The following is a 15,907-nucleotide window of genomic DNA, read 5'->3' on the forward strand; positions in this document are numbered from 1 at the left end:
AAATTTTCTTCTATGCCTACATGCACTAGTCAATTCATTCCTACGGTTAAGTGAGCTTAATTCAGGGTTACATATAATAAAATATTTCTCAAGCAAACACAGATTACAACGTTTACTGATATTGGAGTATGGTTTGCATTTACCTAATATTTTCCATTTAATTTCATATTTTATATTATCGGCTTTAAGTTTCCATATATATATATATATATTTTCATAACAGACTGGATCAGCCTTTGAAATATCAAGAATCAAGATACCATGTCTTGTTTCGATATTTTTGTTTTACTTTATTAACTCAATAGAAACAGTTATCGATAACTGTATGACCCGATATCCGGGTCCGTATATGGAAATTATAATAATAACCAATAGTTAATGTGTCTTTTTTGGCGAATTATCTGCAAGAGTGCTGCTCGCCCATGCGTTTCAAATTATTTGATTGTACAGTATATTACAACATACCAAATTCAGTTTTCTGTTCCGTTGACGTTTCGCTCAAGGGTGTGCACCACAAGCTCGCTCGCTAAGGTGGTGGGTTAGGGTTAGAACTCTAGACACCAATGCTGCTGTGTAATTGGTCCTTATAACTGACTGCTTTACATAAAGGCTTTTATACCTATCAGATTTACATTACGCCTGTCGGAGCGCTGATCGGAGCAGGCTAGTGGAACCAATCCGTCGCATGCCATTTATCGTCATAGCTTATAAATAAGGCTCTCGGTTACGCAAGTCAATTGTTTTCAAACAATAACAGGATACACTGTGTTGTTTTAGTCCTAGCCTTGGTTTGTCGTCGTTGTTTTCTACTAGGCCTATAATACAGGGAAGTGCCTATCAACATTATTAAGGTCGGTAGAAGGAGGAACAGTGTCGGGTCAATTGGAGAGAAGATGTATAAATAGGTATGTGTAGATTATAATCTACAGCACATTCTAATTATATTAATGTTTGTTGTACTTCATTGAATAAATTATTGTTGATTGGATACAACCGCGGTATGTATACAGGAAATTACTTTATTATTATAAAACAATTAAGGTGAAAGTAGGCCTAACAAGGCATCAAAGTATACTGCTTACTTTCTTACCTTTCTAATCACAGGTTCCAGGGTTGAAGTCCTGTCAAAGTGACAGCACTTTTGTGACTAAACTCAACTCCCATATTGCGACTTACTTTTTTTCCCCCATTTGCACTTCCACCAGCTGATCTGCCCCAAGGTGACTCTCGCTTCGCTCGCACGTTCTCTCCCCCTTCCCTTCCTAACAGGCTGGATCCGCCCATGTCTAGAAAATCATGTGTCACTGTCTATGTTATTGACCGGATAAACTGGATTGCCAAATTATACCATGTGAAACAGGAAAAGTCTTTCGTCCTTGTTGCTAACATTTTGCTTTAAAAAATACAAAAACAACAATTAGGTACGGTAGCTTCTTCAATCGTTTACTTTTTATGAATTATAAACAACAGTCAATGTTAAACGCTAACGCAAATTTCTGATCCATAGCATTTTGCCGATAGACTTGCAGTAGTAACGTTCTCGATGCATTGGCCGATAGTAACAGTACGCCTACTTTGCTCTCGACAGAGAGCCCCAGTCCCCAGTCTAAAGTTGACTCAACCTATGTTTCAAGTTAAATTATTAAATATCATTTGTTGACACTTGCAAAATTATTTTTTAACGAATAGTTTAACGACTCTCTGTGGGCTTCATTACTTAATCATCTGCTTCTGACTTATTCCTATAACATTGTTCTTGTTCCAACAGTCAACGATTTATACTAGGCCTATGTTTAGTCTGTTACCAATATTTTGAAGGCCTATAAAACGTATAACCACTTATACATTAAAGGTAGATCGTTTGGCAATACAACTTTAATGAACGTTGGTCGTTTCTTTAAACATAAATCAAGACAAATATTTCGAACACGTTCGAAGTACTGGTATTAAAATGTTATGTTCTGATAGTCAACGTTGTATTTGAATATACAGGAATTATAATAAAGTAGATTAGGCTATCTATGATGTGTTAGTTCGTGGTGTGAGCGACGATTTGTCACATAAAAAATCATGCTGTTGACAGAGAATTGATCATATTAATACATTTTATTTTGATAGCGTATCTTATAACATCATTTACTCAATTGTTTCGGTTAATGCATTGTCGTATCACTTTCGATACGCATAATGACCGCTGATCCTTACATTATTAGTAGCATTCCAATCGTCTGTTACTCTTATTTGAATTATGTTTCATCATTGTTTTTGGTAATCTGATTTCGGCTGGGCTCTCCTTTTCTGAACTGCAGTGTTCCTTTTCAAACTCAGGCTACGTAGCCTAAATACATTTAATATCAATATGTACATAGTAATTAGATAACGCTGGTCGAATGAATGAATGGAAGGATTTATTCAGTGTGAAACACCAATAACACACCAAAGTCCGTTGAATTATTTCAGGTGTGGTGTTTCTGGTGGTGATTGAGCAGTAGGCCTACACCGGGAGGCAATCTCCTTCTCTTTTCCGAAAAAAAAAAAAAAAAATGTACTGCGCATGCGTTGTTCTGATCTCTGTTTTATTAATTTTTTTAAGGGAACAACTACATTTTAATTTAATATTTGAATGACTCTTTCCATACTTAATCTCATTCGGTATAGCTTTAAAATTGATATTATATTAGTTGAATAGAGATCAAGTACATTAAAATCCTCCTACGACCACATCTACTAGAATGCAATGTTCCGTGTATTATTGGATTGTTAAGTGATGAAAATACAATCAATGTTTGTTAAGCCTATAGGCCTAATAAGTAATACTGTTGGTTCTTCATAGAATTCTATATATAGCACTGTCAGAATTTTATAATTTTCATATATCGATGCTAGTGACGCATCCACACCTGTCTCTTATACACATCTAGATGTGTATAAGAGACAGATATATATGTGTGTGGGTTGGTGGGTGGGTGGGTGTGTGTGTGTGTGTGTGTGTGTATAGTGCTATCCCGATATACTCTATATATTTTATTTTTTATTTAGAAATATATAAATAGATATGTTGATAGGTCTGGTATACATATTACCATTAATATTAGCATCATTATTAAAAAGTATGCTGGGGACAAGTTTGTGAATCTAAATGATACTATTATTGGAAAGCTAGACAGGTCCACGTCACACGTATCGATTAACCCAGAAACAAGACTACAAAATACTTAAAAAGCATCATCACTAATAAACACAACAAAAGTATCAAGGCAGGTGATTAATCACCTGACAATAAAACACCAAATTTTGCGACAGTACTGATTGTACTTGCTCTCGTTTACACCTGTCCCTATCACATTCATTGATTAGTTTGTATATTCAGAACACTGTTTGAAATTATATTTACAGTAAATTAGTGAATTTATTCATTAACTTCCTTTAGAGTTTATATAAATGTGTTCAATATTGCACTTTATTTAATGTCATCTTCACCGACACAAAGTATACGAATACGGAGTGCATTTAGTGAGGTTTAGGAAAGTAAAATAATTAACTGTAAATCATTTATAGTTCATCACCCCCTTTTTATTGATTAGGTTTATGTCCTTCAGAGAGTGCACATTGCTGGAAGCAAGCGGATGTACGGTACATTCATGTTTTAATGTATTTCTAACGTGGAGCGTCATCAAATTGCGAAAGAGGTTATAAAATTAACGTCGGTGTGTCCACAGAAAGGACACTCGATTCGACCATTTTTAACTACTTAAGCGGTTTTTGCCCAGCAAATTTTCAGAGGAACGCGAGGAGACGAGGATGAGCACATGAGCGGTGTGGTGTTGGCAGTGAATGAGTCTTTGTTTATAAATGCTTTGGGCATAGACACTGGTAGTTGTACTGTACACGGAATTTAACGCGAAAAGCTTGTTTTAAAGTAGGGCCCTACCGTACACCCCTCTTTCTTCTTCCTTTTTTTTTCTCTTGTTTCACTTGTTTTCGGAAACCGAAGCCCATTTTCCCCCACTCCCGCACTGGATCCGCCCCGGAATAGTAAAAAATATTCGCCTTAAAAGGACGATACTGAGTACATCACACTTATGAATATAAAAATACCGCTCCGATTCCTTAAAATAGGCTGAATACATAAATAACCGTAATTATTTGCCACGACATTTGTACAGTTGTTCACGGCTGTTTGGAATGTATTGACTATACACAGGTATTATAATAATATAAATACTGTTAAATCAACAACTCTCAAGCAAGCCTCAAGGCACTACGTATTCTATAAATCGTGGACAACTGATCGTATGGCACTAGAGATTTTGATGTTTTATTTTTTCAGGCATGAATAGTTTTGTATGCTTTCCCGACTTGACAAGACCTACTCTCAAATAACACAAATAAAGTATGAGGAAGTGTGTTGCTTATTGGATTGGGACATAGTTTCTATTCCTCTGTGGTGATTCATATTAATAATATTTTAGCGTTATTGATTCTCTGAAGTTTATATAATTTTTTTCTTGCTTTGAAATTTCAAATTCAAAATTCACAACAAACCTAATGTACGTACTGTAAGGGGTCGTTCACAATCATCAAAATTTTCACAAGTGTACAAACAGTACTCTTTTTCGGTACCGTACCCCCTCCCTCCCCTCTGAAAGTGTAGGCTACAAAAAATGTTGATTTTGCAAAACCATTCTCCACTTTTTATGAAGTCAACTAAAGCAATGTACTTGGTTGCTTAAAAATTAATATTATATCCATAGTTACATTATAATTTTACCATTATTTTACATACTATAGACAGGTTATTTTGAATTAACATTTTTATGCATATGTAAAAGTGTACAAATTTGTCTACCCCTCCTCCAGCGTACTGTTTTTACACTTGTGAAAATGTTGATAATGTTGAACGAACCCTAATGTCAAACGTAGTCAACAGTCTTTTGTTTGTTTTGCTAATGATTTGTGTTAGTTTTGGATCAGGGCATATTATTATTTAATGTCTTAAGATCTGTCCATACACTATCAAATTTTATGCCACAAATTTATGTGACTTGCACATACATTAAATGGGCACTATGACGTTCATAACCCATGAACTCATCACATACATATTTCGTCGCTCACATCACGAACTAACACAATCAAAGTAGATTTTGTTAGTTCGTAAAATCACAGTAGCGCGTCAAAACGAGCGCGTATTGGTTGTCAAGCAATTTTGTATTCTTTACCACACAAAAAGTCCTTAACGACAATAGCGCGTATTTTGATGCGCTTTTTTTATTTCACGAACTAACACAATTGAATTTAATTGTGTTAGTTCGTGGTGTGAGCGACGATTTGTCACATAAAAAATCATGCTGTGGACAGAGAATTGATCATATTAATACATTTTATTTTGATAGCGTACGGTATCTTATAACATCATTTACTCAATTGTTTCGGTTAATGCATTGCCGTATCACTTTCGATACGCATAATGACCGCTGATCCTTACATTATTAGTAGCATTCCAATCGTCTGTTACTCTTATTTGAATTATGTTTCATCATTGTTTTTGGTAATCTGATTTCGGCTGGGCTCTCCTTTTCTGAACTGCAGTGTGCCTTTTCAAATTCAGGCTATGTACCGTAGCCTATAAATATATTTAATATCAATTAATTAGATAACGCTGGTCGAATGAATGAATGGAAGGATTTATTCGGTGTGAAACACCAATAACACACCAAAGTCCGTTGAATTATTTCAGGTGTGGTGTTTCTGGTGGTGATTGAGCAGTAGGCCTACACCGGGAGGCAATCTCCTTCTCTTTTCCGAAAAAAAAAAAAAAAAATGTACTGCGCATGCGTTGTTCTGATCTCTGTTTTATTAATTTTTTTAAGGGAACAACTACATTTTAATTTAATATTTGAATGACTCTTTCCATACTTAATCTCATTCGGTATAGCTTTAAAATTGATATTATATTAGTTGAATAGAGATCAAGTACATTAAAATCCTCCTACGACCACATCTACTAGAATGCAATGTTCCGTGTATTATTGGATTGTTAAGTTATGAAAATACAATCAATGTTTGTTAAGCCTATAGGCCTAATAAGTAATACTGTTGGTTCTTCATAGAATTCTATATATAGCACTGTCAGAATTTTATAATTTTCATATATCGATGCTAGTGACGCATCCACACCGCGTCGACATCGACAATGCGTCGCGCGATCTACCGTTTCCAAATCGCGCATAAGGGACATTTTTAGGAATGTCAATCAGAAGACCTAATAATCCGAGCAATCAGAATATGTTTAAACGGTCCGGAGAATATGCGCATGTCCCACAAATGTGTGTTTGCGGATTGTACGGTAGCGTTTTGCGGAACCTTATCAACGAAATCCAAGGAGCCAGCTTAGCGGAAAAATACATTGACGATATCGGAAGTTGAGATAGCTCTAGTCTTACGGTACATTCGTGGTTTCCATAAAATCGATACATTGTCGCTACACTGTTTTCACTGCATTTTTAAAGCGACATCCGATTCTATGTAGGGAGAAAGGATCATTTCGGGACAATCCCCTCAATCTGTCACCAGAAAACCAGCAATCAGAGCAGCAGACGGCGTCGACTGCGCCATTTTGCTTTACATTTTGCTCCAACTTATTTGCATCTCAATTCTCTGAAAAGAAATTTGTGACTTCCAAGATAGGACTATATCTGTTTACTCATTTAAAGGAATTGAATAGATAGAGATTTCACCATTGTTCGGTTTTTGTTTGCTTTACATGCAATTTATTGTAATGTGGTTTTCACATATATTATTATGCATTGTTATGCTTAAATTTAGTGCTGGTATGTCTTTGTCAAAGGTATAAGGACATTAAATAGTAGCAGCTGAGCAGTGGGGAAACGAAAAGGTCCGAAGCGCCTGGTGAAGGCTTCTTCGGGCCCTACCATATTGGGACCGGGCCCGATAGGTAAGAGTCCAGTAAGGGTACAGCGCAAAGAGTATTTTGACGGTCGTTTACTCCTCATTAAGGCCCCGCTCTGCCGACGACTTGGGGAACAATTCTAATGAATATCCTGGGGACACTAAGGTCTAAGGCTACTGGGTATAGCCATTGAATTTTTACGACACTGAGTAGCAGTGACAGTGCTGAGTGTGGGGGCAGCCTGAACCAAGAAAAAAAAAATTGAAAATCCGGTATATTGTTTTTGAAGTGTGTGTGTAGTTAGTGATATTTAAAGGTTTAGTTTTTTAATTGTGTATAGTTAATTATATCATGTTTAAAGGTTTGCATGGCGATAAACCATACAGTTCACCCCGATTCGAGACCCTTCTAATTCCGAGAAGTTTTTTTAGAGTACCAACTGATCACCTACAACCCCGGTATTCAACCCCCCCCCCCTCCCGCGGGCCAACTCCGGCCCACGAAAGATTTTGATCAGGCCCGCGCAACATTGATAAAAATAAATCACTTTCCGGCCGATTTTTAGAACTCTAGCATTGTTTACAAGAGTGTTCAGCCTTTGGATGGCGCTGCGTACCAAAGTTATCCTTATCTCACTTAGCCCTCCGTGTCGGATAGCTTAGAGCCTCACCTCCCCCAAAAGCAAATAGGCCTATAACCTACAGCCGCCACTGCACTGGTACCCCTCTGGTTTAAATGCCAGTGTTAACAGCTTTCTCGAATTTCTTGGCCTCATCAGAAATCTAACAGATAAATGTGCCTATATTGTGTGGCCTGCTATGCCAGTGCATTTTAGTCCTTGGGATTTGTAGACATATTTTAATGATTCAATCATTTAGAAATCCAACATATAATCAAAATTTAAAGGAAATAAATATTCAAAAGACCACTTTGAGGTAGGTTCGGTCTTATGGAAGCGGTTTGGCGCAGCGGGAATGGTTTGGTTCCCAACCTCGAGGTAGGGGTTTCCATAATTTTTACGGTGTATTTCGTTTGTGTCATTCAGCAATGCACTTTATCTACATTGCTTCAGTCTACCCAGCGGTACCAGCAAGTTGCTGGGAGTAGCGTGCAGTGACCCAGCATCCCACCCCGGGTGAGTATTACTAGGGAACAGTTAAATTAGAAACTGGAGATAAGCTCGAGCCTTATGGGCCCTAGTGTCTCAGCAAGGCAAGGAGCTTCGATCTTTGAGGTTTTGGATTTGATAAACCTCTATTCTCCATTTAGACGATTATTTTCCGTTTCGATTACCCTTTAAATGCTGTTTAGAGACCAATCTTAGCCGAACCATGAGACCACCTCAAATTTTCAGGTCCCAAAGGTGATCTTGATAGAGGGGTGAACTGTGAATAAACTTGTGGTACACAATGCATAGTTCTGTAAATATTTTTTTTTATTTCCATATATAATGTAATTTACAATAGACAGCAAATAGCTGAATTTGATTGCATTACAATATTAAAATATATAAATACATTAAGAAAAAAAGGGGGATTAAGATTGATTGTTATTATACATTAAAATTACCACAGAACTATAACAATTCCAATTAAAAGTTGAGGTACTATTAGTTGCTGTCGAAAAAATATAAATTCTAAATATCAAAAAATAAATCCTTAATTAGTTATACACATTATAATTTTTATGTACACAATTCAAAATTACCATATAAAAATATATAAACCTTTAACTAAGTTTACCTATTATTATTTTACCATTTATTCAACTTACAAAAATACAATTTCTCAAAATTGTTCACAAATAAATTAATATATATATATATATGTACGTATGTATATATATATATATATATATATATATATATACATACGTACATATATATATATATATTAATTTATTTGTGAACAATTTTGAGAAATTGTATTTTTGTAAGTTGAATAAATGGTAAAATAATAATAATAATGTTTTGATTAAACTACTGTAAAATCTGTTTCCAGAAGGTAGGTTTGTCAGGAATTCATACATACAAAAAGCATAGTGTGATTCTAAACTAATTCCTCCATGGTGATTCTGAATTAATTATTAGTGACCATGAAGCCAAGAAGGGATTACACTGTCCATTGGTTGTTCATATTTCATGGTATTTTAAAATAGTTTCCATATTTCCAAATGATACAGAACTCGCAAATTGCAGACTTATTGGTGCAACACATCATGTCACAAATATGTTTTGATTTTGTATTTATTTTCTATTCTACAGATGGTAATCAGAAATCTAACTAGATGTGTGATATGAAAGCAGAAACTGTGTATGGACAAACAGTCGCAGTAAGCCCCAGTAATCAAGTTATATGAATACTACAAGTAAATAAATCTAAACTAACAACAACTACATATAAATATACTTACAATAACAACAACATAATAATAATATAACAATTATTATGATAATGATAAAGAAGGGAAAGATGATGGTGTTGATAATGATAATATGACTATGATGATGATGGCATGATGATGCATGATATGATGATGACGTTGATAATGATAATGATGATGATTTAAAGCTACTAATATTTGACGAAATTTTGTGAATTTTTAAAAATTATTTAATAGGCATCAATATACTGTAATCGAAAATGATGACGATGACGATGGCGATTATGATAGAAAAGGTATAGCAAAATGGCCCAACTGTATTGCTGTGTTCTGTCACAATGTAAAACAGAAAGGCCTACCTAAACTTTCATATTTCTTTAGACACTAAAAGGAATAACTTAACTGTTCATTTTAGCATAATTATAATTGCAGCATTAGTAATAATAATAATAAATGCTTACGGTTCACCACGTATTTATTTTCAGAACTATCTTCGTGGTGTACCGCAAGCATCTATTGTTATTGACAATAATGTAATAATATTTATTGTAATCACTTTTATTACTTATTTAAGCTTATCTAACATCTTCTTCTTGATGGTACACATTCAAATTTGTACATGTTTATACAGAAATGTGTAAATATTTTTATCGAATATTTTTAATGTATTTCTCCCGCCAAAATATGTAAAGAAACATAAAAGAAATCCTGAATATTGAATATTGAAATACGATGGAATTCGCCATCATGAATCATAATGTACTTAACAATAGATTAACCTTCGAGTTGATCTTAGTAAAAAAATCCGGACGTTGATTTGAATAACTGAGCCATTGGATTAGACCTATCATGAATATTTTATAAATAGCTGGTATTATATTAAGATGGGCAGACAACAACTGAATTGGGGAAAACCAGTGATTAGACAAAAATAATATGATTTGCTATTGCTACACTTCAAATGTTTGACTCATTTCTTGATATTCTTTGCAGATTACAGAGTGAGCACTGTTTAAAATTTCTACCATGGAGGATCGATATAGACTTGCACATCTGCGCATGCACGTGACGGTTATTTTTATAATTTGTGCACGTAGTTTTTGCGTGGGCTCAGTAAGTCGTAATGCCAACAACAGTTTTACGCACTATTTTAAAAAAGGTGACGTCGTTTTGGGCGGATTGTTTTCTTTTTACCAGGAAATAGACGGTAACTGTAGTACATTGAATGACCTGCATGGAGCAGTGGGGAGAATAGAAGCCATGATCTACGCAATTGAGAAAATAAATAACAACACAAACATTCTGCCAAATCTAACTTTGGGTTATTCAATCTACGATGATTGTGGCCAGGAGTCGTTTGGATTAGCCTCGTCACTACATTTGCTTGGACTTGAACGCACGAGCTGTTGTCCCGGTAGCACGCAATACAACATGGAAAAATGTGATACACCACCTATCCTTGGAGTAATAGGACCAGAGTACACTAAGGTTACTATAGCAACCAATCATTTGTTCAGTTTCTATCAAGTGCCTCACATAAGCGCATCTGCATCGAGCGATGAATTGAGTGACAGCAACCGATTTCCATTCTTCTCGCGCCTCGTGCCATCAGATAGTTTTCAAATCGGTGCGATGATTGATATTATTGAGCACTTCAAATGGAAATATGTGTCCGCTGTTTATTCAAATGAGGATTATGGGGAGCACGGGATCAATGAGCTTATCGACAGGTCCCATACAAATGACAAGTTCTGTCTTGGAGCAATAGTTGGCATTTCGGAATCTGCGACAAATGTGGAAATCGACCGTGCAATTCGACAAATCGAAAAGCAAAGTCATGTCGAAGTTTTGATCCTATTTTCTTTGCCAAGAGCTTCGCAGATGTTCCTGGATGGTATGAAGAGGAGGAATCTAATAGGAAGTTATACCATGATTGGCAGTGATGCAACCATTTCGCTAGTATCAAACCCCGATTATTTTGGTCTTTTAAAGGGATCTCTTTTTCTGAACCCGTACAGTTCCCAAAGACTGCCCTCTTTCGATAAACACATAAATGAAGTTGCTAAAGCTGCCGAGGACAACGTCAGTTCAACTGAAAATCCATTCCTACAAACGATTGTTAATGGCTGCAAACGTGATGCGATAGAAAGCATGTGTGCTGAGTTGAATCGCACCAAAAGCGCAAATTTCAGCTTGAACACGTGGGCAGCTATCGTTATGGACGCGGTAAATGTGATGGCACTCGCGCTTAACACCACACTTGAAGGAAAATACGACAAAATCAATGAAGGATATGATATTAGTGCCATTGTTGGAGATTTCCATACAAATATTCTTAAGACGTCGTTTCGTGGCACAAGAGGTTTTATACAATTTATGGAAAATGGAGATTTCATGGGTAGCTACGTCATCGAGAATATTCAGGAAGACGGCAATGAATTTGATTCAATAGTTGTTGGACAATGGAATTCACAAAATGAGACAAAATTATCTCTCTTTGATGAAGACATACAGTGGCCATTCGATCATGTACCACGATCATATTGCAGCTCAACCTGCTTGGCTGGCTACGTGACCCGAGAGCATAATGACAATCCTCAGTGCTGTTGGGAGTGTTCTAAGTGTCATGACTATGAAATTACCTCAGCTAATGGTACAGCCTGCCTCGCGTGCCCAGAATTCCACTGGCCAGATGTTAACCAGACAAGCTGTGAACTGGTAGATCCAACGTTTCTGCACAAGAGCGATTCTGCCGCAATAGCATTCCTGTTCCTGACGTCCCTTGGTTTGACCATCTCCTTGATTACTTCGGTAATGTATATATATCTTCGTAATAAGCCATTAATCAAAGCTTCTGGACGCGAGACAATGTTCATCATTATGCTTGGTGTTATTTTGTCGTATGTTATGGTGTTTTTCTTCGTGTCTGAACCAAGTACTAGTGTGTGTGGTGTTGCGAGAATTGGCCTCATTATCACCTTTACCTGGATCTACGCGCCTCTACTTGTCAAAGTCTTCAGAATTAACCGTATTTTCTACTTAGCCAAGAAATCACCACAGAAACCTAAGTACATCGCAGCATCATATCAGGTCCTGTTTTCTATTATTCTTATCAGTGTTCAGGTAAGTTTTGCTGTACATAAGTTAGCGCCCTCTACCATTATTTTCGTTCCTTCAACTTTAACCAACTCTGGCTATTCTAAGCACAATCAGGTGGCCTTTGACAACTTTTTACAATGGCCCATGTTGCCATTTAAACAAATAAGTGTACTAGTATGATTTTGTAACCCATCCATTTTGAATACACTACTATAGCCCACTGGACACGTCCTGTTATAGTGGATGAGACTGTTTGGGTTTTGAAAAAAAAAAAGGCTCAGTGGTCACAGATCAGTTTTTGGCACTTAAAGGCCTGTTTATACTTCAACGATAACGATAACGATCAAAAAGCTAAAAAGCGATTGTTCATATAGAAAACAAAAGAAATAAGAGAAGTTTTTACACTAGGACGATTCGATAACGATTTGTCGTGTATACGATAACAAAATATTTTTAAAAATCAAATCAGATGACGCCATAATCATGGAAAAACGATATAATCGTTGCTACTACTACGATTTCAATGTTTTTCCATGATTATGACGTCATCTGATTTGATTTGTAAAAATATGTTGTTATCGCATAACTGATAAATCGTTATCGATTCGTTCTAGTGTACAAACTTCTCTTATTTCTTTTATTTTCTATATGAACAATTGTCTTTTTACCTTTTTTTTATCGTTATCGTTGAAGTAAAAACAGGCCTTTATAAATGCTTTAGCTATTTTATTTTTGATATTATTATCGTCGTCTATAGTCGTCATTGGCATCCCCATCAAAATATTCAACATCATCTTCCTCATCAACAACCACAACAACATCCACAACAACAACCACCACCATCATTATTATTATCATCATCATTGTCACCATCATCATTATTATCATCATTATCATTATCCAACAACACAACAGCATACTGCAACATTATTATTGTTATTATTATTATTATTATTATTATTATTATTAATAATAATAATATTATTATTTATGCACCATCAAGAAGTTTTCGCAAGCTTACAAAAAGCGATAACGAATACGGATACGTCATCACATTTTTAGAAAACCCTTCCCTACAGTTGCCCATCTGTCCCAAGGTAGGCTATTCATACATTTTACATGAATCAAGCATCATATTCAGCTCTTACAGCATATTGTCAAAAATGTTTTAGGCATGAATGACGATAATGATAATGACGTATTCGTTATCATTTTCGTAAGGTTGCGAAATCTCTGTATCACCATCACACAGTGGTGGTAGTGCGGACAACACACGTTGCGTATTTGCTGAGAGAGAACACGGTTTCCTTTCAACACACCTGATACACCACTGTTAACTCTAGACTGGGTTCCAGTCCCTAAACTTTGTCTTAATCAGTAAAAAGCTGGAAAAATCGATTTTGGCACCAATGGCGTTCCATAATACCTATTTGCTTGGCGTTACATAGTATACTTTCTGTTGGATTAGGATCATCTAATTGGATCTAATTCGCATCAAAAAAGTTTCTCGACATAAACTGACGCTGGTGGCGCTTTCCGAAATGTACTAATATTACGAAAAATCAAGAAATTAGAGACTTGTGGCAAGTCTATGTTAACTCGTGCTAACTCTGATGATAGTGTTAACAATTATTTGTTATGTTTCAGTTGGTTATAAGTATCATGTGGTTAACCATCAAAGCGCCCCGTGCAGAGAAACACAACCCCGTGCTGTATCAACGTGAAGTTACTCTTAGCTGTAACTTTCAACAAGGGGAAATTATTACGTCATCAATGTACAACCTCATTCTGATTGGTCTGTGCTGCTACTACGCCATCAGAACGCGTAAACTGCCTGATAACTTTAAAGAGACAAAGTTCATAGGTGTTATCGTTTACACAACGATGTTTATCTTCGTTGCGTTTATTCCGTCATATTTCGTCGTTACGGAACCTGTGACACGCGTCGCAATTCTGTCTATTGCTGTTGTTTGCAACGCGTCAACGACTCTGGTTTGCTTATTTCTGTCGAAGTTGTACGCCGTCTATTTTGTCATCGATGGAAATGAACCTGGTACGCGAACGTCAGGTGTTCCTATTGCACATTGTAATAATAAAGCTGCTGTTGTAGGAGATTTTGATACGGTTAAAAATGAGACTGTTTCTACGGAGAACACATCCAGTGCAGTGTAAATTCAAAAATGTGCAAATCCGGTACATTCCAGATAGAGAAGCGTATTTTATTGAATATGTACCTCAAGTTCAGGAGTATTGGTTTATGCAATATATAAAGCGTCACACAACCAAAACATATAGTGTAATAAGCATTGGCATAACTAGGGTTTTCGGTGCCCGGAGCAAGAATGGAATTGGCGTCCCTTGCATAAGCCTGGTTTCTTTAAAATCGCTACACTGTCGCTACCTTGTTTTCAGTTTAATCGTTAGGCCTACTGCGCAGCAATCCCCGACGCAATCGGGAAGGCTCCTCGATTGGACCGACCAATCAGCATCACAGAAAGCTATCGGCGATAGCGTGTAGCGATTGTATGGAAACAGCTTTATCAATGAAAGATTATTACTACATTATTACTTTAAAATATAATCAGAATGATAAAAACAAGCATCCAGATCATATTATATTAATATAGTATTGAAACATATATTTATTTTTCAATATCATTATATAGGCCTACTTTATTACCATAGTATATTGGTGAATCCAAACTTTTTCTCTCTGTCTCATTACTTTTTAGATTCTGAACATTAGGCATATGCGTCGGTATTATACAGATAATATTTGTATTCGCATTTTTGTTAAAGCAGTGAGACAAATTTTATTTTACGTATTACAGAATTACTATTCATGAAATTTGTTTTAATTTCAAATTTCTTTGTTGTTCAAACAGTAGTATATAAGCTTCGTTAAGAGTAATTTTTATAATTGTGTTAAATAAATGTAAATTTAAATGATATAAAATTGTAATAAAATGCAATTATTGTTAATTATATTGTAATGTATATAAGTACTTTTTCAACCGAGTGTGGTTTCTCTGTATAACAATTTGGAAATGAAAAAAAAAACATTCCTAATTGAGAAAGAAGAATTATTATAACAAATGTTATTAAACACCTCAAATCAAATCCAGATTCATGTCTTTGTCAGCCGGGCATGAACTGCATCGTACCGTCGGCCGACAAATCCACCCGCCCGGCCTCCATGTCTGTGAGCGCTTGACTTTGCGGCGCAGTTTGCTGCTGGTTGCCGTATTGTCATTATTGTCAAACGATCCATTGCACGTATCGTCGTATCGTCAGGGAACTGTTCCCTGGTATCGTCGTCTCCATGGAATTGTGTCGGCAGACTACCGTATTTGCAGTGTGTGCCCGCCTGAAATAGAACAATAAATTCTTTACCTAAATACATATATATGTGTTTGCTATACAGTAGAATATATTTTTAAAACTATTTATATCTATATAAAGTATTAAATGATGTATATATATATATATATATGATATGATACATATGTATAT

The 15,907-nt window shown here is 35.8% G+C and overlaps 1 protein-coding gene across 6 annotated transcripts; it reads left to right on the forward strand.

The window, feature by feature from the left end:
- The first annotated feature begins 494 nt into the window (after positions 1-494).
- LOC117121382 (metabotropic glutamate receptor-like) lies at positions 495-15,884 on the forward strand. 6 transcript variants are annotated; one of them, XM_033266570.1, is made up of 5 exons: positions 495-905; positions 9,177-9,280; positions 9,533-9,591; positions 10,289-12,418; positions 14,042-15,884. In XM_033266570.1, exons 4-5 carry the CDS (start codon positions 10,322-10,324, stop codon positions 14,564-14,566), a joined length of 2,622 nt encoding a protein of 873 aa, XP_033122461.1. In that variant the 5' UTR covers positions 495-905; positions 9,177-9,280; positions 9,533-9,591; positions 10,289-10,321; the 3' UTR covers positions 14,567-15,884. The 6 variants fall into 6 exon arrangements, with proteins under 6 accessions (XP_033122461.1, XP_033122464.1, XP_033122463.1 ...); XM_033266573.1 differs by having other exon boundaries at positions 9,177-9,254; XM_033266572.1 differs by having other exon boundaries at positions 9,177-9,244.
- The last annotated feature ends 23 nt before the right edge of the window (positions 15,885-15,907 follow it).

This window comes from Anneissia japonica, unplaced genomic scaffold (assembly GCF_011630105.1).
Source record: "Anneissia japonica isolate Jap-2015-1 unplaced genomic scaffold, ASM1163010v1 scaffold21_len1647178_cov195, whole genome shotgun sequence".
NCBI classification, from domain to species: Eukaryota; Metazoa; Echinodermata; class Crinoidea; order Comatulida; family Comatulidae; genus Anneissia; species Anneissia japonica.